A 25,617-nucleotide genomic window follows, 5' to 3' on the forward strand; every position below is an offset into this window, starting at 1 on the left:
TTCAGCCTTGTTGGGCCTCATCAGTGAGGTGGAGCTGTGCCTCTCTGAGAACAGTGAGCAATGGGTCCACGTCTGGGTTCCCCCCAGGTAAGGATATTCCTCCTTTGTGAAAAGTACAGTGAGCAAAAGGTGATGGCTGCGGACTCTCAAAGCATGGAAAAACCACAGAACAGGTTACCATGCCATGTTCTTTCTAGAGAGCGGCGCCCGCTACCTTTTTTGTAGGTTTGCAAGGAACTTGGGGTTGGTCACCCTAAGTTACCTGGGGGAACCCAGATGTGGACCCCTTTCTCACTGTGCTCAGAGTCGCAGCTCCACCTCACTGATGAGGCCCAACAAGGCTGAAACACGTGACTGGGGTTGCTCTTGGTACTCTTGTTCAAGGGAGGTTTGCCTGGCATTTCAGTGCTGGGCTGCCCTTGTGGGCGGGACAAAGACTGATACGCAAATGGATATTCCTCCTTTGTGAAAAGTACAGTGAGCAAAAAGCAATGGCTGCAGACTCTTATTGTGGGGGAAAAAAAACACACACAGAACAGGTTATCATGCCATGTTCTTTCTAGAGAGGGGCGCCTGCTACCTTTATTTTTTTGTACATGCCAACCCAATGCAGCCTTCCAGAGAACGACATCCGCTTTGTCTGAGCCTGTAATAACTAAGTAGAACTACAACTTTAAATGGCTGAAGTGGCCGAAAAAAGAAAGAAAAAAAAAAAAACAGAGCCAGTCTAGCAGTTGAGTCCCATAGATTTGGGGAAACAGCTCATGGTAAATCCATGAAGAGGGAAATCCAGGAGGACAATCTGCAATACTTAGTTCCTACATCTGTGCCTAGAAAGGTGGGTGCCAACTAGGGGTGTTGCTACGTCTGGAAAAGATCTGGCACGCAACGCTAATGTCGAGACTGTTGGGACTCAGGGCTAGCAAGCCTTTTGGTTGTAGCCCCTGAAATTCAATCTGGGGCTACAACCAGAAGAGCAGGGCTATAGCCCCGCCACCCCCCAGTCTTTGTCTAGCGATGCCTCTGGTGCCAACGAAGTCCTCCCGTACAGTGTTGGGATGCAGTGAGTGCGTCCTCAAGGCACATCTGCAAGGGTTGGGATTGTGTCCCATGACCTTTTAGGTGCTTGTGAGTAAGATTGGTAGAAGAGAATTTGTTAAACTTCTCTAAGACTGCATCATTGAAAAGCCTGCCTTGGGACGCAAATCTGTGAAAAGGTGGCAGGACAGGGAGTCTGTGTAGTATTTAGGGTTCTTCATGTAAGTAGGGACCAGACAGGAGGCAGGTATGTATAAAAGGAAGTTACTTTATTTGGTTACAGGGTAAGCTATAAGAAGAGGGTAGGAGCACAAGGAATATACACATCTTCACTGGTCTCTCTCACATCCTGTGTGTCCCAACTGACTCACTGGAACCTCGGTGTAGTGTAGGTTCCAGGCTACTAGGCTACATTCTCATACTTGCATCTGTGCACCAATGCAAGCAGCATACTACAGTCGGCTACACAGTCAGGAATATTTCCTTATAGTACAAAACACTGCATGACAAACCAAAATAGCGACACCAAGGCGGCTGTTGGGGATAATATTAAGACGTCATTACCATCCATTCACAATGTGGAGTTCCAAAAAGCGACAACATACCCTAAAGTAACATTTGCTTCAATATTCACGGCAAACAGCAAATTAATGGATAGTCTATAGAACGTGAAAGGCGTATTTTCTGCTAATGTAAACCTATAAAAAATAACGATTTGAAGCCCGGTGCTGTAATTACATATGGGTATTTTAGTATTCGATATATTCCTTCGTACAAAAAAAAGATCTCTTCGGCACGGTGCTGCTACTAAAGTCACTGATCAAACCGAGACGTAGATTTGCAACAAGTGCATCGCGCTCATTTTCAGGCCTGGTGACCCCCCAAAGGCGCCCACGCCTCACCTTTGCCTCGCAGCGTGTACAAGGGGCGGCTAAACGCAGACTTGGGCGGCAACAGAGCCTGGCATGTATTCTGTATCCAGCAAGCAGTCGAGGGAGGGAGCAGCCGGCGCTAGGACCCGCGGGGACACCCTCTCACTTCCCAGACAGTCCTCTGTTTCATTCAGCCCCCCTGACAACAACACACAGAGCGAGAAGGGGCAGAAAGTCTGCTGGGAGGCTGTCTGGGACCCTGCCGCTGCCTTGCACGCTCCAGACTTCATCTTTCCTCTCCCAAGAAACATGGGCAAGCGCGGCAGGCCGAGGAAGGACGTGGGCTACGAAGACGACGAGGCCATGGACACGTCCTCGGAGCAGCAGGAGATGCCCGGGTCCCCCTTCTGGGACATCTCAAACACGGACCCCATGGAGGGAATCAGCACCTTCCTGCAGAATGTGCAGGTCATCCTGGAGGCGGCCAGCTACCTGGAGAGGGTGGAAAAAGAAAACAAAAGTAAGTGCATCATCCATTGCGTATGCGAAGATATGTAAAAATACAAACATACACACACACACACACAAAAGCCAAGTGCGTTGCTGTGCCTGGACGAGTTAGCAAACAATGGAAGTACTCAGTGCACTGTGCATTCTGCACTGGCACACTAGACTCACCCACTGGGGCCTGCCAATGGGCGCAAACAAAAGGCTGTGGTGTTTTTCCTTTCCTCGAAAAATGAAATAACTGCAAGATTACTTGCTTTGAATATACATGTCAGTGTTTAAAAAAAAAAACAGGCTTCCCGGAGAACAAAGCTTTCTCAGAGTGTAGCAGCAATCGCTGCAGCTCAACTATAAATATGCATGCGTTTCAACGAATGCGTCACTGGTGCCTACAAAGCAGGCTTGTTGGTGCTATCGTCGGTGTAAATCAGCGGCACACTGGCGAATGCGACGTAAATGGTACGGGGTTTTGCTGTCCGTTTGCATCGATCACAAAGGAATAGCAAATTAGGGGCAGAGAGATTAATCCAAAAAAAGTGTGTTTTTATGTGTTACTTGTTTTCAATCCAATGGAGCAAACTGTACTCCGGGATAAAAGAAAAACGCAAAGTCAGTTAAAAATTCGTGTTTGTGTGTCTGGGGCGGTGGGGGGGGGGGGTTGGGGCTGGGCAGAGATTCAAGTGAGCTGTGGAGCATCTCAGACAAACACCAGCCAGCCAAGGGAGCGACTCCAGCGGCGGGGACTTTACAAAAAGAAAGAAAAGAAACTGTCCATCCCCCGCTGCACGGATTTGTTTGTGTGCCGTTTTTCTGCTGACTGCACGTAGGAATTGGTTACAAGCTGCTGAGGGAGAGGGGGGAAAAAAGAGACCTCTGAGGAGCGGGGCAGCGATCGCTTTTCCTTTCACCGGGACGCAGGCGTGGGTGAAAGAGCGGGCACTATTCATATCTGAACACATACAGTTTTACATGTATGCCGTGCAGGACCCTGGCAGTCGTGTCCACCTTAATAAAATAGCCAGTTTAGCAATTGGCCATTTTAAAATCCGTCACAGGAAAAACAAGTGCATGGGCGAAGGTCCCACTGCTGTAAGCTGCCAGGTCTGCGCACCCCACCCCCCCATGCACTGGTGCCCCCACCCACTCCCTCCACACACAGACACGACGTTGTCGGTCTCGTGTTAGCTAAAGCTTTATAACTAATCCACTCAGGTATTTTTAGAAGGGATCCGGAGTCTTATTCACTGACAGAGCCAGTCGTGTCTGTACTTAAATGAAAAAAACGACCCTGTGCTTTTTACATGTTTGTTTTCTTTCTATTCGACTGATATGTGGGAAGAATACTCGGCGGCGCGTCCTTGTTCTACAAACAGGGGTGTCCCTTGTGCCTGTCGGTCACGTAGGCATGGAAGGAGTGTGCAGGGCACACATGGCAGTTGCAGCTCAAGGGCCTTTGTGCCATGATAGACCTGCCTCTTGGTGGTGGCGATGCCCTCCTCGTATATCGGAGGGGGAGACGCAGAGGGATTGAGTTTATGGGTAAACAGCCTGCTTCTCCCCAAGCGATGCCCGACGGCCCTGCCCGTCCCTTGGTAACCCTGGCTTATAAACACACAAACCGTGTGCATTGGTTTACATGGCTGATTGCAACAGGCAGTGCAGTGCAAGGCGGGTCCCTGCATGCTCATCGCTGTCCAATTCATTGATGTGCTTTCGGGCGTTTATGTGTAGCTTACGGTGGCACATTGGGCTGGGTTTGCCACAAGGCAGTGCTGCTCTACGTTTAATAGCGCATGGAATGCCGCCCGTGGCCTGCTAGAGCTTGGCAGCCAAGGAGGCACTTGGTGAACATTTTTATCACGCCAGGGTGTTCCCAGCATGGGGAAGACGATGAAGATTTTCCAAGCGGCGATTGAAAGAAGTCTCAATTTTACTATCGATGTTGAGACCCCCAAACTGTTGATCGGCACAAGTAAAGAAGGGTGCAGTTATTAAAGTCTCCGTGCAGACAGTCTGATGGCAGAAGACATGTTTTGTATGACGCTGTTACACAGTATTACTTTGTTTAGTTATCGATAAATGTAAATCCTCTTTATAACATACACACTTAAAAATGTAAATACATACAATCGGATTTTTGTCTCAAGAACATCCCGGATTCCTCCCACTTCTGAGATGTAATGGAACTTAATGTATCATCCGAAGGACGGAGGGCTGACTCGGCGCCCGGATTCGACCGTCTAATGTGTAAGCTGGTCTCATGTCAGAGGCGAGTACTTCACACGTTAGCTATCCCATCCCCTATACATACAGGGGTCGAAATTAGGATGTGTTCACCAGAAGCAAAAACCCGATCCTGAGTATCAGCCACCCCCTTAAGCAAGAGCTTCGTCTGCCGAACCAGAAGCTACTACGCAGAGTGTGAGATGCAAACTAACTTTGTGTCCATTATATATCATTTAATATGCTTTAAATGTCCCCTGGGCGTGTCCTTAATTCTCTTTGATACACGTTCCCCAACCTACAAAGTTCATATTATAAAGCTATGTTTGTAGGGTACCACTTGTCTAGGGAGCCAAGTAGCTCCTGTTAGCTTTTGGTTTTAAGCTAACCACCAGGCTATAACCAGGAGATATATAGCGCCTAGCTCCTGGAAATGTTGAACCCTGTACATACACATGCGCGGGTGTGTGTTAAAACATACATGCATATTTTTTTTTCTCTCCCTCTACAAAACCAGGAGTGATGTACAACACATTCTGGGCCAAACTCTTTAGAGAGGCAAGACTCACTTTTATTCTGTAACATATCTCATCATGGCATGGCGGTTGATGGTTTGTACTTTTCCTGTTGATTCATTCAAGGTATATTAAGATGATGTTGCCCTTTGGGAAGTTCGTGCTTGTGAACTGTTGGCACACTTGGGTATTATCGAACATCCTAATGAAGATATACGTGGTATGTTGTCAACAGTCATACCCATCCATATAGGCCAGTCCAACTGCATGTGATGTATCCTGTGGTTCCATCAGGAGGTACGAGCAGCCCCTTTGTCTACGATTATAGGCATAGAGTGATATTTGCATCACTATAACAGTGGTCTTCAAACTTTATGCGCTCTTGACTATAACAATGTTGCCACACTGTTGATATTTTATAATAGCCCAAAACTTATTTTTAAAAGGGCGAACCGCCCTTGAACTTCCTCCATGCCTCCCTATTGGGGCCAGACCCCAGTTTGAAGACCTCTGCTACAGGGTCTTTAATCTGTTCCTTATAATTATATCATATAATGTGCGCATTACGGGGCTGGTGGACAATTTATATTTCTTTATCAGTAATTTCTCAGGTGCCAAACGCAGGTTACTTTCATGAGGCAAGGGACTGTGAGAAACATCTCCCACAGAATTAATATTTGAATGTCTTTGGGATTTGCGGTCATTTGTAAGCTGGCTCATTTATTAAAATATTGAGATTTGGGTCACATTTATCCATTGCAGCAAGTTTTAAGGGTAGCTTTACCTGTTTCATGGATATGTGCTTTCAGTGCAAAATAGAAGCTGCACCTGAGAACCATCTCAACCCACTGACAAGCAAGGAGTTTGAGACATTTATGTTGCACACATCCAAAAGGAACTGGACAAGGGACCTAAATCTAGGCGCGGATGTTAGATCAGTAGCTTGTATTGCTGGGAAATGAGAAGGCTAAAATTCAGCAGAACCAATAACTCCACGTCCACAGTAAGTTGTGCTGCCTAGAATAATTGTTGAAAGGCCCCAACAAAAATATTCTTAGTAGGCCTTTAACCACCCTCGAGCCTACGATTATTACAAACTTTACGAAGCACCACCATCCCTCACCAGAGCTATAAAATGTAACCTCGAGAACCCACTGCAAGGCCAGCTCAACCTTTCATCGTTCTGAGGTTCATACATTGAGAACAGGCCCATGACATTTAGGAAAGGGTTATATAAAAACACAGGTTATTATTTTATGTACAATCTGTTAGTGAATGGGACCGTGTGTCTATTAACTTTTTATGTTATCGTATAGTGCAGCATCCAGGTATAAACCGATTCAAAACCATTGGATATTGATGGCCAATTCACTTTGCCTGGGCTTTTGGTCGGAGTGCCAAGTGGAAACATTAATGCAAATGCTTTGACGCAGTATTAGATCTGTTAATGAATAGTGCGGACTACCACCGACTGTGGCCTAGAAGCAATCCAAATATCATGTGGGTTTATCAAGAAACACATTTATGAACCTTAGAAGCTGCGAGGCCAGGCTTGGTTAGAGTCTATTACCTGCAGTTTACACTGTGGGTACTTACGTTCACTAAACTAGATCATGACGCAGATGGTGACTCGTATCCTTACCACCCAACATCGTAACTTAACAGGGCGATTTTGCACCAGGAAGAAGGACGTTTGCTTGTATTGGACCAACTTACTTTTTTTTTAATCAAAAGTTAATTCCTCAAGCTGCTTACTGTTTTAAAGGAGATGGTACAACAGAGAAATGGGGGGTGGCTTTGGCTACTTTGGCGTATTTTCTCTGAAGGAGAAGTGATTTCGCTCGATCTTTCTTATTCTATTTTTCACACAGTGCGTGTTCAAATACGGTTTCGTTTCCGAGGATGATTGCGGTTGCTAAGCTGCAGAAACCAGGTCCAGGGAGCCAGCTCACGCGAAGGCGCCTCGTCGTGCTCTATCCCCCACCAGCTGCTGCAAGTCTCCCCATCATACCAATCCCGCCCCTGCCTTCGGAGGGCTGAGGAAACACATGGCTTCCACATGGAGACAAACTTCTCTCTCCCTATTGGGCCGCAGATGTGCAGCAGCCTCCGTACTTTCCACCAATCAGGCGTCCTCCTCCTTGACGACGTCACGCGTTGCTGAGCCGGGAAGGCATGGTGCTACAGGCCTGCTGGGAGTTGTAGTCGGATGATGTCATCGCTTTCTTCACACAAAGGCTGTGTCCTGCTGTTAGTCTGCCTGGCCCCTTTTAGACATTGGACCTTCAACAATAAGGCTGGCCCTCGAGCCCTGGACACGAAGGACAGATTATACTTTGACTACAGACTTTAACTAGTTATACGGTTAAACAGAAAAATACATGATTTACATGGAAGACCGAACACTTCATACAGTCTGTTGATGGAGGTGGGTAGAAGCGGATCTGCGCTAGGTACAGTTTCAGCTTAAATAAGATTGATCATTGAGGCAGTATAAATCAAAAGGTGGGGGTTACCGCGTTTGCAAGACAGGAAGTGCAGTTTGCGTATTTTCAAAGAGCGCGCAAATGCGGCGTCGGTGTCTATTTTTTGTGGACGGTACCTTCACGGTACAATACTTACTGGAACGTGGTGCCATGTCTGTGCATGGTGAGGTACGAACGTCTTTAAACGGAACCGCGTACACGCGTTTGTAAAATGCAGTAGGGGAGATTCATTAATCTGATGTGCGTTTATACCGTGAGATGTTTTAGGCGGGCGAATGGGGGTGGGGGGGGTCAAGGTGGAGACTCCAGACAAACATAAATAGAGAGGCCTTTGCACTGCCTCTTACTACATGTGGCACTGTAAAAAACACATTTTCGATTAAACCGAGAAGTGCTTCCTCTAAATTCTCGAGGCGCTTTTGTAATGACATTTAACGCCACATTTGAAGAATACCTCCTTTTTGTTTTTTTTTTTTCTAAATTTTGTACTGCAAGGATTGAGATTAGAAATCACGCGTTTACATTGGGCTAATGAATTTTGTCACGTTGACTCTATTCAACTCACCTTATTTATAATAAGGAGCTCTACATTTTTTGCTAATATCTTAGTGTGAACGATAGTATGCAGTCGTGGAGACTAGTTTAATGCAAATAGGGTTTATAGAGCAGATTTACACCAAATATTGTCATGGCGCGGAGGAGACAAAAACACAAGTCTAGAGAAAATAGGTGGGCTTTGAGAAGGGGAATGGTATGCGATTGAACATAACTCCAAAGGCATAGTCTTCCAGACGTAGGGGCCAGAAGTGAGAAGGGAGAGACTGCCATGGAACATAACCACCCGATCTAGCGGCCAAAATTAAAAAGGCAGAGCCTTAGAGGGAGCCTACCGCCCAAGGCAAGCCATTCCAGGCATGGGGGCTGTCACACCGTGGTCATCCTCCATTGAGGGCCTCTCAGGCGGGTGGCTCATTCAATATGTAATAACAATGCGGGACGGAGGCCATTGCAAACCTTCCTGTTTATTCGCAGGCCAACCGTCAGTAACTGACACATCCCCCTCCCTCCAGGTCCTGCCCCCTCCCCATCCCAAACGTCATTCCCCAATGAACTATGGCCTGAACATTGGCCATCCTTCACAACGATGAGGGGTGGCTGCATGCCCTAATCACAACAAGACATCTCCCACATTTTTAACATGCTAGCTCACTACAGTCTTAACTCGTTCCTTCGATAAGTCTCTGGGGTTTAATGCGACATCGGGTCGCATCAGCAAGCTGGGTGCCTCACTTTCGGTAGGACACTTATTCTGACCCACTGCTTTCTTCTTCCGACTGCTCGCCGTCTCCATGTATGAATCAAAGTTTGAGGAGTTGCGCGTTACAGGCGGGTGTTGCTCTCCACTTGTTATCATGGTTCCCTTCTTGCTGGACACAAGTAGTCGCTCGGGTCCAAAGGTGGGCTCTTCTTTTCTCTGTGGAGGCTGACGCACTAATACTTGATTCCTTATTTCAGTGTCACATTCTTTCGCTCCTCGTCGGGTGTCTGTTCTTTCATCTTGTTCTTCTCTTACTGATCTCTACTTCTTGCTTGTTGTTCAAGGAGTTCTAGGGATTGCCCCGGGCCACCTTCAGGTAATCGTGTCCTCACAGTTCTACGAAACATGAGATAAGAGGGGCTTTCATGCAGGAATTGGTACAAAACTTGTTCAAATGGTTTGTTGAGGATGCTCGCGACCTGCAGTGTCCTTTTGATGCTTGCCATGAATCATTCAGCTATGCCGTTGGCCTGGGGCCATCTTGGTGTTATTTTCCAGTGTAGGAAACACATGTAATGTGCAAAATTCTCAGTAATGGTTGGTGAACGGTGGTCCGTTATCCGATTTTTTCACCTTGGGTATTCCGTACGTGGATAGGATGCAGTCTAATACAGGAATCACACATGTGGCCGCGGAAGACTTAATCAGCTGTGCATCCAGGAAACCTGAGTATTCATCGATTAGTACATATGCACCATTTCGCAAGGGGCCGAAGAAGTCCATTGCTAGTTCTTCCGACACCTTCCGGGAGAGGAGACATCTGCAGCGGGTTGGGCCGAGTGGGTTGGGTCACTTGCTAGCAAATGGCACACTGGTCTATGATGTCTTCCATCTAATTTTGGAAAGCACACTTTTGTCTTAGAAGTAATTTCGTGAGACCACCCCCCAGTGGCCTTCGTGCGCTAGCCTGACGATACTTTCTCCAAGCGCTGCAGGTATGACTACTTTGCATCCTTTTAGGAACAGATGGTCATCCACAAGTTTGTCCTTCTCAAGATCCAGACTTTTGATATCCTCCCGCACTGGTTCCTCCTCACTTCTCGCTTGGTCTTTTAAATATTTTGTTTTTCCTGTTTTTATACAGTGTGCCACAATTGCTGCCCGAGCAGGATCTTGCTGCAATTCTTTTAGAAGAGTGGTCCAGTCCACAGGCAGCAGTTGTAGGTGATGAACTACATAGTTGATATATGTATCCGCAATGGAGGGGCCCGCTTGTGCTGGTCCTGTAGGATCTCTCGACAGGTAGTCAGCTGGGTTGTTTTCTTTGCCAGGGCGGTGTAGGATGTCAAATTTATAGTCTTGTAACCTCAAGCCCCAACATGCTATTCTCGGTGGCATTCGTGCACGTGGGTCACCATAAATTGTCAGGAGCACCTGGTGGTCGGTGACAACCATAAAAGCGTTGCCATATAGAAAAAGGTGAAAGTATTTACAGGCCCAGACAACTGCCAGGATTTCCTTCTCAGCCTGGGAGTACGTCTGCTCTGTCTGGGTGAGGCTCCGACTGGCATAAGCCATTATAAATGTGTTGCTCGGGTCCGACCAGTGTTTGTGTCAAAATGGCCCCTAAACCCACTGGGCTGGCATCAACTAGTACCTCAGTTATTCTATCCTTGTTAAAATAAGCCATATCCTCGGCTTTTGATATGTTATCTCTGATGGTTTCAAATGCTTGTTGGCAGACCCCGGTCCATTGGAAAGGCTAATCTTTTCATGTGAGTGGACGAAGGGGGTGGGGGTTGCTAATGGTTGCATAGTCTTGGAGATAACTCAAGCAATAGCCCGCCAGATCTAAGAACAAGCAAAGTTTGGCGACTGACTGCGGAGCATTGTTCAAGGCTGCCACCTTGTCTGGGTCAGAACGCATTCCATTTTCTTAAAATATATGTAAAAAAATCTGAGTGATCCCTTTTGAAATTCACACCAGCTCTTGTTGAGGGTTAGTCCGGCCGCTTCAAGTGCTGCACACACACGGTTGGAGTGCTGCATCGTGTTCTTCCTTTGTTTTACCAAACACTAATACTTCATCTGAGTAGTTGAGGCAGTTGAGTACATGGCGAATAACTTTGTGGATTTCATCTTGAAAAATCCCTGCAGCAAACGAGATTCCAAAACTAAGCCGCTTATATTGAAAAAGACCCATGCGGGTTATGAAAGTCATTATGTAATGTGATTCTGGGGCAATTTCGAGTTAGTGATAACCTTTTGTGAGGTCTAATTTAGAGAAAAATTTTGCACCATGCAGTAGATGAATCAGTGTGTTACCCTGGGTGCTTGGTGTCTTTCCCTCTCGATAGCTTCGTTCTCCCATCTCATGTCCACACACAATCTGATTAATCCATCTGGGGATTTCTTTGGGACAGGGACTATGGCTGATACCCTCAGGGTGGGACCTGTGACTGGTCCAATGATTTTCTGTTTCAGTAATTCGTCTAGTTATTCTTCTACTTGTTTCTGAATGTTAATGGGAATGCCCCGATAATGTTGAGCAACAGGCTTTACTTCAGGTTTGATGTGCAGCTGGATTTTCAGTTTTTTCAGCTTGCCTAGGCCTCGGAAAGGTTTTGGAAATGCTGTCTCTATGTCTTCAGGTCTTGCAAAGTATTTGTGCGCCATTAGATGGTATAAAATGTGCACTAGACCCATTTCTACTGCCGTTTTAAAGCTGAGAATGTACCCGCTGTTTATTTCGGTCTTGAGGACATGCATTGAAATTTCTGCGGCATGTGCTTTGTGGCTGCATATGGCCGTGATGACGCCGTTGCATGGCAGTGGTCTTGTCGATCCAGAAGGATAAATGTCGATTCTGGATCGCTTTAGTCGCGGAGATCGTTGTAGTGACTTGAAGGCTTACTCACTGATTATGTTGACAGTCGCTCCAGTGTCTATAAGGTATTTCAGAAGGGTGTAGTTGACCTGGAGTATGAGAACTGGGCTCTGTTCTTTCGCAGAGTTGTTGTTTAAAAACAACACGTCCCTTTTTGTGTTGAGCGTCTCCCGACGAGTGCGAGTCAGTACTGGAGGGTGATCTTGTTTCAATGTAGCGGACATATTGTCGGCGGCCTCCATGTCTGGGACTGTCAGACTCTCTGTGATCCTTTTGTGGGTGTGAACTGTTGTGGTCGCGCTCTTCCCGCTTAGATTTTCTGTACTCGCTGTATGGTTCTTGTAATATCACCTGTGCAGTCCTTCGTTCTCCAAGGGATCTTCGCCTTATGGGGAGTAGTGGCACGTTCTTACAGACAGCAGGAAAGTGGTCTTCTCCTCCACAGGCTGCACATTGTTGCCCTAGCGCTGGGCATTCTCCTGTGGGTGGGTATTCATATCCACATCTAAAACATGTGGCATCCGTGCGTCGTGCCGGGATGTGCTGGGCAGTGTGCAATTTGTTGATGGCTTCAGGTTCCATAGTCTTGGACTTTGTCACCAGTTTCCCTAAATGTTCTAATTGTGACTCCACTGCCGCTTCCATACTTGCCAGGGCTTAGATTTCTTCTAGCAATCTTTGTTTCTGCTACAGTTTCTTCCTAAATGCTTGTGAGTCACACCCAGCTATGACCTGGGATCGCAAGGCATCGTCGTTGGAATTACGATGGAATTCACAGTGTTTGAATTTTATTCTTAATCTCATGACATAGCTGTCTAGAGATTATCCTTTTTCTTGTCTCGTCGTATGAAAAATATGCCTTTCATAATCGACATTGGTGTGAGGTGCAAAATAGTCGGATAGTTTTGTTTGCAGGTCTTGAAATAAGGCTGTCTCAATTTAGTAATTCCCCTGCAATGCCCCTTACAGCCAGTTCCACTGCAATGTTTTTCAGCCTCTTCTCGTCACTGAGTTCTATGGCTCCTGCATGAAGTATGTGAAGCATCCAAGTTCCGCCACCTGAGGGGAGAGTGGGACCCGAGGCCCCCTGTTACAGATGTGGAAGCAACCTAGTCTCCAGACATCTTGTGGGCTTAGCTGCGCTCAAGTGAGAGTTGTACCTTTTTGTGTAGGTTTGGGGAGTGGTGTTCACTTTTTCTGCTTTGTCATGGCACTTCCTCTCCTGCCTTTGTAGCACTGTGGTCTCTTTACGTGCACTCTGCGTTTAATCACAGGGTGAAACCTTTAATTATTATTATTTTTCCTGTACTGTGAGGGTGGGGCGGGGGTGTTTTGGCATCTCTAGTGACTTCCTTTGTGTTTGGCCTTTATTGCCATAGGCCCAGTTCCAGTGCTGGAATGCTTGTCTCTGGATTCTTTTCTCTCTCCTCCCTCTGTACCTCCTCACAGTTGTATGCAGCTCTTCTTAATTCTGTGGAGGCGCGTGTGACGTGTGCCCAGCCGCATCCTCTGTGTTCCTCTCCTCAGGCAGAGCAGCTGTTTGTGCGTGGCCTGCCGAGCGCAAGGCTTGTCCCTCACAGCATTCCGGCTGCACGAGTAAGAGAGTAACTTGTTCTTCAAGGGGATTGGGTCCTCTGACATATTCCAGATCTAAGACAGACTCCCAAAGCAGTACCAATGCAAGGAGGTGGGAAAAGAATTTAGAAAACAGAAATTTAGAATGCCCAATCAAATTGCGGAGTAAAGGACCGCCTTGCCAAAAGCCAGATCCTACCCCCGGATGGAATCGAGGGAGTAGTGACGTACAAAAGTATGTACCGAAGCCCAGGTGGCTGCATCACAGATGTTACGAATAGGAACACCCCTCTGTAGGGCAGTAGAGGTAGCCATTCCCCTGGTAGAATGGGCCTGTAAGCCGACCGGTGGGTCCTTATCCGCCAAGCGGTAACACTCAGAGATAGCCAAAATAATCCAGCGACACAAAGTCTGTTTCGTCGCAGCTTGTTCCAAACGCTTTCCAGCGTAACCAATGAAGAGTTGATCGTCCACTCTGACCCGGGACATGCGTGAAATATAAAAGCTTAACACTCTCCTGGGATCAAGCCTATGGAGCCTCTCCTCTTCATTACCAGGATGTGGAGGAGGATAAAACGCCGGAAGAACAACCTTCTGGCCTAAATGAAATTCCGACACCACCTTTGGAAGAAAGGAAGGACAAACTCTAAGGACAACCCTGTCCTTATGAAACACAGTGAAGGGTGGCTTAACTGAAAGTGCCTGTAACTCACTCACTCTGCGAGCGGAAGTGACCGCAACCAAAAATACAGTTTTAAGAGTTAACAGTCTCAAAGGGCATGAATGCAAAGGCTCAAACGGAGCACCCATCAGAAACTTGAGAACAAGGTTCAAATCCCAACCGGGCACCTGGAAAGGTGACGGAGGGATCACATTAGTGAGCCCTTTCAGAAACTGAGAAATTAAAGGAATTTTAAAATAGGAACACTTCATACGAGCGCTTAAATATGGACAGCGCCGCCAGGTAACCTTTAATGGTACCCACTTGAAGGCCCCTGTGGGCCAAAGAAAGCAAAAAAAAGACAGAACCATGGGAATGTCACATGCAAAAGGATCCACATTCTTAACCCTGCACCAGTCTCAGAACTAAGGTCAACGGCAACGGTACAGGGACTTTGTTGCGGGCCGTCTGGCCGAGAGCAACACCTCCATCACGTCCTCAGGGAGGTCCCAATCCTTATACCTCAACCTTTCAGAAACCAAGAGTGAAGGTTGAGGGATCCGACCTCTGGATGGAGAACCTGACCCCCCCCCTCCCTTGAGAGCAGATCGTCTCGGTAGGGAAGACGACGTGGAGGGTAGATGGACAAGTCGAGAAGGTCCGGGTACCACGTCCTCCCGGCCCACGCCGGAGCAGTGAGGATCATCCGGGAACCGAACCTCGGCAGTACTTGCGGAATGACAGGGACTGGAGGAAACATGTACAGCAGTGGGAATGATCACTCCACCACAAACGCGTCTCCTAAGGCTCCTTTTGGAGGAAATTCCTGCGAGCAGAACCTCTCGCACTTCCGGTTGACACTGGGGGTGAAGAGATCCACTTGAGGGGTCCCCCAAAGGGCGAAGATCTCCAGGAGAATCTCCTGAGCCAACTACCACTCGTGAGAGATCGCGTTCTGCCTGCTCAGAGCGTCCGCCATCTCGTTTTCATCTCCGGGCAGATGAACTGCCAAGATCGAAACTTCCTGCTGAATTGCCCAGAACCAGAGCTGCATTGTCTCCCTGCACAGATGAAGTGACCTACCCCCCCACCCCCTTTTTGTTGAGGTAGTGCATGGCCACCATGTTGTCCGTCAGAATCAGGACATTCTTCCCTCGCACAGTCGGCAGAAAAGCCTTCAGGGCTAGCCTGACAGCCCTCAGCTCCAACAGATTGATATGGAGTCTGGACTCCGACGGAGACCAACGACCGCTGACTGTCAACTCGTTGGCATGAGCTCCCCATCCCGTGAGGGACGCGTCCGTCACAATCGTCACCTCCGGCTAGGGTAGCCAAAATGGAGCCCCCCTCATCAGATTGCCTTCGACGGCCCACCATAGAAGGTCCTGGGCGACTGAGGACGGCACCTGAACAGGGTCCGACATCCTGCCAGAGGACTGAAACCACTGGAGCTTGAGTGCCCATTGCAAAGATCTCATCTGCAACCAGGTCCCCGGCACCAGAAGAATGCAGGATGCCATGAAGCCGGGCAATCTCAAGAACTCGAACGCTGGGAGACTCTGGGCAAGCTGAAACTTGTGCACCATCTGCTGAATGTGACGAGCCCTCACCCGGGGAGGAAAACACTGCCCCAGGGAAGTGTCGAGCACTGCTCCGATGTACTGGAGCCTCCGAGTTGGTGTCAAATGGGACTTCTTTAAGTTGAGGGAGAAGCCCAGCTTGTGGAGGGAGTGGCAGGTGACTGACGGATGATCCAGGACTTGCTTGGGAGAGCGCGCCCTGATCAACCAATCGTCCAGGTAGGGGTAGACGTGAATCCCCCCTTTCCTGAGGTGCGCTACCACCACTACCATGAGCTAGGTGAAGACCCTCGGGCGGAGGTCAATCTGAACGGCAAGACCCAAAACTGAAAGTGCGAGTCGCCAACGGCGAACCTCAGGTACTTCTTGTGCTTTGGATGTATCGGCACATGAAAATAAGCGTCCTTGAGGTCGAGAGACACCAACCAGTCCTCAAGTTGAAGGGCCTGGAGGACTTGAGAGAGAGTAACCATCTTGAACTTGTCCTTCCTGAGGAGTTTGTTCAAACCGCGCAAGTCCATGATGGGTCTCAATCCCCTGTCTTTCTTGGAAATAAAAAAATAAGGAGAATACCATCCCTCGTTCCTCTCTGCTACAGGCACCTGTTCTATGGCGCCTTTCTCCAGCAGGGATTGAATTTCCTGCGCAAGGAGGGGATCCGGACTCTTCAAAGAGAGATTCCCCGGTGGATTGTCTGGAGGCCTCTGCCGGAAAGGAAGACAGTAGCAATGGGTTATGATCTCCAGAACCCACACATCTGAAGTAATGGCGCGCCACTCTGCAAGATGCTGCGCCAGCCTTCCCTCAACCGGCGAACCATGGGACATGGCCTCATGACCGAGCTGAAGCGGCTGCGGCGTTGCCTGAGGGCAAAGAGGCAACTACACGAGCGGCCTTGAGTACCTTGTTTTCCACCTCTGGCACTCCTATGGTGGCTCCTTTGACTGGCAGCTCCTCTCGCTTTACCAAAGGATGAGTAATAACGAAAGGAACTTGCCCCTCCATTGCTGTCCCCAGGACGAAAAGGCGGAGGTCGTCGAACTGCAGCGCTCAACGACTTCGCTGCAGCTTTTGAGGTCTGCAACCTCTCAAGGCTCTCGTCAGCCTTGCTGCCAAAAAGATGTTCCCCATCAAAGGGCATGTTGAGGAGCCGGGCATGCACATCAGGAGCAAACCTCGACTTCCGCAACCACGCAAACCTGCGTATCACGGTGCTCGCCGCCGTGGACCGGTTGAAGCAATCTGCCATGTTCAAACGCGACTGAACGGCCTCACACATGGCATCCTTGCCATCCAGAACCATGGCAAGGAAACCATCCAGTTCGTCCCCTTCGGGAATATGTTCAGCCGTTAAGGAAACACAGTTCCACAGAGTGTGCATGAAACGTGACAAGGCACATACAGAGTTGGCCGCCTGAAGCACCATACCCCCTGAAGAAAACACTTTCTTCGCCCAGCCGTCAAAACGCTTGTCTATATCAGGAGGGATGGCGGGATACGACGCCCGCTTTGCTGGGGCCGTAGCCACATGCACCACCAAACTCTCCGGAATGGGGTGCTTGGACAAGTAGCAGGGGTCGCTACTGGCTGGGCGGTATTTTCGTGGCAAACACTTGCCCACTGCCGGGAGACTCTCCGGAGCAGTCCAAGCCGCCGCCACCCTCCTCTGTAGAGCCATATGAAACGGCAGTACGGGGTCAGTTGGTGGACCAAGGTCGAGGATATCCGTAAGGTCATCCTGAAGAAACTCCCCCGGGGGCGCAGACCAACCCAAGTACTCGGTGACCCTCGACATAAGGCGCCAGTACGAGGAGTCGTCATGAGTGCCAGGCTCAGGCCTACAAAACTCCGGAGAGGTGTACAGCCCACTAGCATCGTGCAGGGACTGCCTCAGGTCCTCAAATTGGATATGGCCCGAAAGAATCTGATCTGGCATCGCATTAGGAACCATGCCATCATCAGAGCCCTCATCCACCTCTGAAATAAACTCAAGATGGCGGTAAGAAGGCATAGAATGTGAACCAAAGCCATGATTTACCTTGGCCAGAGCCTTTCTAGGGGGTTCCACCGAGCCTCGGAGTACCCCCGTCGACACAGCCTCGAAAGGCGTCGAGGGCATCGAATGAATTGGCGTTGATGCCGAACGCGGCGCCAACAGCATTGTTGGTATCGACACAGGCCTCAAGGCGGGAGCCCCAAGCGTGTCCTTCGACAGCCTGGGCGCCGATGGCGCCCACCATTTCTTCCTCGAAGACATCACAGGTGCACACTGTCTCGAGCGTGTTGAGGACCGGGACCTGGACCGGGCATGATGAGAACGATTCCCCTTGTCCGAGCGGGACCTCTCCCGCGAATCGTGGCGACCACCCGAGCCCGAAGGCATGCGAGCGGTGTCTCTCGACCGACCACACTCGGAGGCGCGGACGGACCGGTGCCCTACGATTCGAGAATCGCTAACATTTTCTTCCGAAAGGAAGCCCATTCCTCCGGCGTTGTCTGCTTGGAAGGGTAAGCGACCCGAGGACGGGGAAGGCAACCGATGACGGCGCTTCCAGGAGTCCCTCGAAGAGCCAGAGGAGTGACGGGACCGACACCCACTGGACTTCCGACGATGACGCCGAGAGTCGCCTCTCGAATCGTCCGTCGAAAGCCCCGCAGATCTCGACGTCTGTGGCTTAGACACCTTATCTACCAATAACTTCTTGCGCTCCCGCAAGGCTTTAGACGTGAGCGACTGGCAGTCGACAGTCATCCGTGTCATGGGCCTCCCCGAGGCACCAGAGGCAGGCATCATGCGAGTCAGCAACCAACATCTTGGACCCACAGTACCCGCACTTCCTAAAGCCCGGACGCGGTGTGGAAAACGAGGTAGACATCTTCACGAAGGAAGACTTCACAAAACGAAACAGGTTCAAAGAACCGAGAAAGAACTCCAAAAAGAGTCGAGGCACGCCGAGATCTCCGAAGCGAACACATTCGCGGAAAAAACGGAATTGAGGCTACGGGCATCGTGCGTCCTACTTATAACATCCAGTGACATCGGCCGTCGTAGGAGGTCCTCGAGGGTGGCGTATCGACGCAGAAAGATTTTCCGAAGCAGTACAGCTGTGGTGATTACTGTCATAGATGAACAAATTACTTCTTATCTGGTAACGTTCTTTCGATGGGATGTTCCTCCGACGTATTCCTTATATTTGATAGATCATCTCCCAGCTTGCTGGCCTCGGAACATTTTTCAGTAGAGGGCGCTGTGCGTCGACGTCCCTCGAGCCGATGTCCCTCGACAGCCTCCGTATCGGCGCCGACGTCATCACGCGTATAAATAGACTCGCGAAGCGTCCGTTGCTCAGTTCCGTTTTGACGTGAACAGTCGTTTTACATGAATTGGTTATTGACCTTGAAGGAGCGCAAGCTGCAACCACAAGGGAAGTATTACTGAAGGGATGGATGGGAGGGGCGATAAGGAATACGTCGGAGGAACATCCCATCGAAAGAACGTTACCAGGTAAGAAGTAACTTGTTCTTCGAAGGGATTGTGTCCTCCGACGTATTCCTCATCTTTGATAGACTCCCATAGCAGTGGTGTGTAATTGGAGGTGGGAGTAAAACGCCATGTTTCCTTTTAGGAATGAACAGAATGTAATACGGCTTTGCCAAACCTAGTCTCTTGACTAGAGGAGGAATCCAGGTTGTAAAATCTTGTGAAGGTATGGGCGGACGACCATGTGGCAGCCGCACATATGTCTCAAATCGGAACCCCTCTTTGGAGGGCCGAGGAGGCTGCGATACCCCTGGTAGAATGAGCCCTAAGATTTTGAGGAGGCTCTTTCCCTGCTAGTTTGTAACATTCCAGAATGACCAAAACAATCCATCTGGAAATGGTTTGTTTTGTTATCGGTAGTCCCAATTTGTGCCCTGAGTAACCTACGAACAGTTGGTCTGCTTGCCTAATCCTAGCAAGTCTGCTGATGTAAAAGCTTAAAGCCCGCCTTGGGTCCAGCCTATGTAGCCTTTCTTCCTCTTTCCCCGGATGGGGAGGCGGATAGAATGAAGGTAAGGTAATTTTCTGAGTGATGTGGAATTCAGAAACTACCTTTGGGAGGAAATTAGGCTTCACCTGTAGGACAACTTTGTCTTTATGAAAAATTGTATGAGGGGGTTTACAAGATTGAGCGAATTACAAGCTCTCCCTTCTAGCAGATGTTAAAGCCACTAATAAGACAGTTTTAAGGGTGAGAAATCTTAGCGAACAAGAGGAGTCGTTCGAAAGGAGTACCCATCAGGAAATTTAAGACTAAATTTAAGTCCCATAAGGGAACTTGGAATGGTCTTGGAGGATAGATATTAGTAAATCCCTTTAGAAATTGTATTGCTCAGGGTAATTTGAAATACGATGGCTCCTCTGCCGTGCGCTTGAAGATAGATGGCGCTGCGAGATAGCATTGAAGGCCTGAATTTGCTAAATATAGTAGAAAGGATAACACTGTTGGTGTACCACATGAAAAGGGGTCGATATTCTCTTCCCTACACCAGCTGCAAAATTTGTACCAACGGCAGCGGTATAAAGACTTTGTTGCTGGCTTTCTGGCCAGAAAGCAACACCTCCATAACGTCATCAGGGAGGTCTCAACCTTTCAGAAGCCAAGCGTAAAGGTTGAGGGTTCTGATGTCTGGATGGAGAACCTGACCTCCCTTCTGTGAGAGAAGATTCTCCTTGAGTAGAAGGCGAATTGGAGGTGAGTAGAAGGCGAATTGGAGGGCAGATGGACATGTCCAGAAGGTCCGGGTACCACGTTCTGGCCCAGTCTGAGGCAATTAGGATCATGGTCCTCCGAAATCTTCTCAACCTCCTGATCATTTGAGGAATGACGGGGACTGGTGGAAATGCGTACAGGAGTGGAAACTCCCAGTCCACTACGAACGCGTCCCCTAGAGCTCCTCTCAGGGGAAATCCCCTTGAACAAAACAGATCGCAATTCCTGTTGGTATTGGTGGCGAACGGATCCACTTGAGGGGTTCCCCAAAGGGCGAAGATCTCCTGAAGGACTTCCTGAGCTAGTTCCCACTCGTGGGAGACTGTGCCCTGTCTGCTCAGAGCGTCCGCCGTCAAGTTCTTCTATCCGGCTAGGTGAACTGCCGATAGAGAGATTCCTTCTTGTATTGCCCAAAATCAGAGCTGCATCGCCTCTCTGCACAGGGGCAGTGATCCTACGCCTCCTCTTTTGTTGAGGTAGTGCATAGCCACTGTGTTGTCCGTCATTATCAGGACATTTTTCCCCCTGTACAGATGGCAGAAAAGCCTTCAGCGCTAGTCTGATCGCTCTCAGCTCTAACAGGTTGATATGTAGTCTGGACTCTGATGGAGACCAACGACCGCTGATGGTCAAGTCGTTGGTATGGGCTCCCCACCCCGTGAGTGAGGCATCTGTGACTACTGTTATCTCCGGCCATGGTTGCCAAAACAGTTCTCCCTTCAAGATGTTCTCCTGGCAGGCCCACCACTGAAGGTCTCAAGCCACCTTGTCCGGAACCTGAAGGTGGTCTGTCATTCTCCCTGAGAATTGCGACCACTGAGATCTCAGTGCCCACTGAAGAGATCTCATTCTCAGGCGAGCCTGTGGCACAAGGAAGATGCAGGATGCCATGAGGCCTAGCAACCTCAAAAAGTCGAAGGCTGGGAGACGTTGGGCATTTTGAAACTTGGTGACCATCTGCATAATATCTTGAGCCCTCACCTCTGGTGGCAAGGCTTTTCCCAGGGAAGTGCCCAGGACCACTCCAATAAACTGGAGTCTCTATGATGGTATCATCTGTGACTTCTTTAAATTGAGGGAGAAGCCCAGTTTGTGAAGGAAGTGGCAGACATAATCCATCTGAATCTGAGCTTGTTTCAGAGATACAGCTCTGATCAGCCAATCGTCCAGATAGGGGTAGACGTGAATCCCTTCCCTCTTTAGACTTGCAGCCACTACCGACATTAGCTTGATGAAGACCCTCGGGGCGCAGGTCAGCCCAAATGGCAGAACTCGAAATTGATAATGAGAGCCGTCAATTGCGAACCTCAGGTATTTCCTGTGTTCGAGATGGATTGGCACATGGAAATAAGCATCCTGGAGGTCCAGAGATACCAGCCAGTCCTGGAGCTGGAGGGCTTGAAGGATCTGAGAGAGTTACCATCTTGAACTTGTCCTTCCTGAGGAACTTGTTCAATTCTCGTAAGTCCAAGATAGGTCTCAGTCCTCAGTCTTTCTTCGGTATGAGAAAGTAGGGGGGAGTACCAGCCCTTGTTCCTCTCCGCTACAGGTACCGGTTCTATGGCACCTTTCTCTAGCAGGTCTACAATTTCCTGCAAGAGGAGCTCATCTGGAACATTCAGAGAGCTGTTCCCCGGTGGATGACTGAGGGATGCGTAGAAAAGTCAGGCAGTAACCTTGGGCAACTGTCTCCAATGCCCAAGCATCTGACGGAATAGCCTGCCATTCCGTCAAATGTTGATTTAATCTGCCCCTTACTGGTGTTTTGTGACGAGAGTCCTCAGAGCGGTTTGGAGGCGGCTGATGCAGATGCCGAGGGTAAAGAGGCACCTGCTGCTGCTGCGGCCTTTGTATTTTTAACCCGTCCACCTCGGCTGAATTTTTTCTGACCCCTTTAATCCAGCTGTCCTCTGCCTCTTCCGAATGCGGAATAGAAGCGAAAGGACTTACCTCTCCAAGAGGTTCCTGAAGGGCAATATGGTGTCTGACGGATTGCAGCTCCCAGGGATTTTGCTGCTGCCTTTGATGTTTGAAGCTTTTCTAAACTGTCATCCGCCTTCTTACCAAACAAAGAAGAGCCGTCAAAGGGCATAGACAAGAGTCTGCTTTGCACATCTGGAGCAAAACCAGACTTTCTCAACCAAGCAAATCTCCGGGTTGTTGTACTTGCCACCATGGCCCTGCTGATGCCGTCAGCAGAATCAATGCTAGTTTGAAGGGATTCGCACATAGCGTCTTTACCATCCTTGATGATGTGTAGGAACGCTTCCCTTTCTTCTCCCTCCGAGAGGCAGTCAGCCGCTGATGAAGCACACTCCCAAAGTGTCTGGCTGAACCGTGCGAGCGTACAAGTAGCATTGATGGATTTCAACGCCATGCTACATGCAGAAAATACTTTTGGCCATAGAGTCATATCTTCCCTGTCCTGTGGAACAGTAGGGTAAGCCGATTTACTACCTGATGAAGTAGCTGCCTGAACAACCAGACTCTCCGGAGTTGGGTGTTTGGATAAATATTCAGGGTCAGCAGAAGACACCCTATATTTAGCTGATAATTTGTTGTTAACCGCCGGGATTACCTCAGGTGTTTCCCAGTTTGCCAATATTCTCCTTTGTAATGCCGCATGAAATGGCACCACAGGATTCTCCTGTGGACCTTTGACCAAGATGTCTGTGAGGTCGTCTTGCTGAAAAGCAGGTGAGGGTGTGGATCACCCCATAAACTCTATTATCCTTGCCATCAAGGTTTTATAAGGGGTTTCAGCGTGTTCCCCTGGGTCTGGTCTGGCAAATTCCATTTCTGGGGAAGTGCCCAACCCACTTGCTTCCTGTAAGGATTCTTGGAGGTCTTTCAACCTACCTTCCTCAGAGGTAAATTCCTCTGGTACAGGAGTTGCAGATCCCTGCAACTCAAAAGGTCTTTCCTGGTCCGAATCCTCCCCTTCTTCATAAAGAGATAAGACTCTGGAGTGATCAGGTCTTGAAAATGGTATAAATCCCATTTCCAGAGCAGAAGGGGCCAAATTCATCATGATTGGCTGAGAAAACGTCGACGCGGACGTTAAAGGCTTCGAAGCCATCGAAAAAGGCGTCGAGAAAGGTGGTAGAGGCCCCTATGAACTCGAATCGGAATTCTCCTAGAGGTTGTCGATGACATCGTGATCGAGGCTCTGGGTATGGCCACCGGCTGTGAGGTGGCCGTGGGTTTGTCCTTTCTCGGCGTCGAAGACGGAGTCGACTCGACTGACCTGTGCGTCGAAGAACCCTTCGATAATGGCGTCGAAGATGCCGATCTATGCTTCGAAGGGATCTTCGACGACGACGGCGAAGATGCGACTTTGCCTTTACTCGAGGGTTTGCGACGCTCTCGAGTGGCTTCTTTCGCCGGGTGCTGCGACTCGCGGCGTTTTGATTTTTCCAGTCTTTCACCCAGGGTATCACCCTCAGCAGTCTTCGAGGGGGTCGAGGCCGCTTTCTCCAAGACGCTAAGCATCTTTTTCCTGAATTCCTCCCACTCAGCCTGAGAGCTATGTTTTGTGGGGCAGGAGACCCTTTTCGGGGAAACGGAGGAGGAAGGGGATCTTCGACGTCTCTTTTTTGAATGCTTAGATCTCGTAGAGTGATGGGAACTGCTTCGAGACCTAGAACGAGAATGTCTTTTGTGATGGCGAGGAGACGAATATCTCGACTCCGCCGAGGAAACTTTCAAAGAAGTTTTAACTGCCTTACCTCTCTCGAGCTTCCCCTTACGCTCCTTCAAGGCTTTCGCCGTCATGGACATGCAGTCCTCGCACTCCGAACAATGGTGCTTGATTCCCAGGCACCACAAACAGATCCTGCGAGGATCCGTCAACGACATTTTCTTTCCACAGTCTTGACATTTTTTGAAGCCGGACCGTGGAGTCGTCGGATCTGGTGAGGAAGCCATCGAGTACTAGTCGGTATTCACGAGGAATAATGAAGTATATTTGACTGAAGAACTGAGCAACGATATTCCGAGGCCCCACGAAGCGCGGAAAAACGGAACTGAGCAACGGACGCTGCGCAAGTCTATATGCGTCATGACGTCGGCGCCAATACGGAGGCTGTCGAGGGACATCGGCTCGAGGGACATCGACGCACAGCGCCCTCTACTGAAAAAAAATTCCGAGGCCAGCAAGCTGGGAGATGATCTATCAAAGATAAGGAATACGTCGGAGGACACACTCCCTTCGAAATGGAATACGTCGGAGGACCCAAACCCCTCGAAGTAGATAATCTCACTGCCTCGTCGCCAGTGTCACACTGTGGTCATCCCGCACCGAGGGCGTCTGAGGCAGGTGGCTCATTCAATGTTACAAAAATGCGAGACGGAGGCCAGTGCAAACCTTCATGTTTATTCGCATGCCAACTGTCAGTAACTGACACACACACCCCTCCCTCCAGGTCCCGCCCCCCCCATCCCAACTTCAATCCCTATTGAACTATGGCCTGAACATTGGCCAACCCTCACAACGATGAGGGCGGGCTGCATGCCCTAATCACAACATGAGCCATAAGCGAGAAGACAGAGCCTCAGATAAGAGCATACCTCCCAAGGCAAGCCATTCCAGACATGGGGGACATAATCGAGAAGGTAGTGCCTCAGATGGAGCATAACTCCCAAGGCAAGCAGTTCCAGCCATTAGGGGCGGGGGGGAGTGATGGGTACATGCAAGAAGGTAGAGCCTCAGATGGAGCATAACCCCCAAGGCAAGCCATTCCAGCTATGGTGTGGGGGGGGGGGGTGAGGAGCACAAGCGAGAAGGCAGGACATCAGATGGAGCATAACTCCCAAGGCATGCCGTTCCAGCCACTGGGGGCTGGTGGGGGGGTACACACGAAAAGGTAGAGCCTCAGATGGAGCATAACCCTAAGGCAAGCCGTTTCAGATCTAGGAGCTACAAGTGAGAAGGCAGAGGCTCAGATGGAGCATACCTCCCAAGGAAAGCCATTCCAGACATGGGGGACATAAGCGAGAAGGCAGTGCCTCAGATGGAGCATACCTCCCAAGGCAAGCCGTTTCAGATCTAGGCGCTACAAGCAACAAGGCAGAGGCTCAGATGGAGCATAACACCGAAAGCAAGCCATTCCAATCATAGGCAGAGACTCAAGAGGTTTTTAGTCTGCAAATGGAAGGAACTGATGGAAAGCAGAAGAATGGAATATGGTCTGAGTAAACGAGCAACAGGTTATTGGATGCTGTAGTTGTAACTCAAAGAAGAGGGGGCCACAGACATGCAT

At 49.3% G+C, this 25,617-nt stretch overlaps 1 protein-coding gene and 1 long non-coding RNA gene across 3 annotated transcripts in view; one reads left to right on the top strand and one right to left on the bottom strand.

Annotated features, from left to right (window-relative positions):
* Positions 1-1,288: 1,288 nt before the first annotated feature.
* The window catches only part of LOC138473200 (uncharacterized), an 84,552-nt gene continuing 60,223 nt past the window's right edge, over positions 1,289-25,617 (bottom strand). Inside the window, exons 1-2 of one of the 2 annotated variants that reach the window (XR_011268735.1) lie at positions 2,589-3,008; positions 1,289-2,402 (exon numbers count right to left, since the gene is read on the bottom strand). This is a non-coding gene — a long non-coding RNA (uncharacterized lncRNA). Of the gene's footprint in view, positions 2,403-2,588; positions 3,009-25,617 lie in introns of those variants that run through there. The other variant, XR_011268734.1, reaches the window with a different exon arrangement.
* Positions 2,004-25,617, top strand: part of MXI1 (MAX interactor 1, dimerization protein) — a 203,630-nt gene continuing 180,016 nt past the window's right edge. The window contains exon 1 of the mRNA XM_069611766.1: positions 2,004-2,430. Coding sequence (XP_069467867.1) covers positions 2,004-2,430 — 427 coding nt within the window. The remainder of the gene's footprint in view (positions 2,431-25,617) is intronic.

The sequence above is a fragment of the Ambystoma mexicanum genome, chromosome 8 (assembly GCF_040938575.1).
Source record: "Ambystoma mexicanum isolate Mex_15411 chromosome 8, UKY_AmexF1_1, whole genome shotgun sequence".
NCBI classification, from domain to species: Eukaryota; Metazoa; Chordata; class Amphibia; order Caudata; family Ambystomatidae; genus Ambystoma; species Ambystoma mexicanum.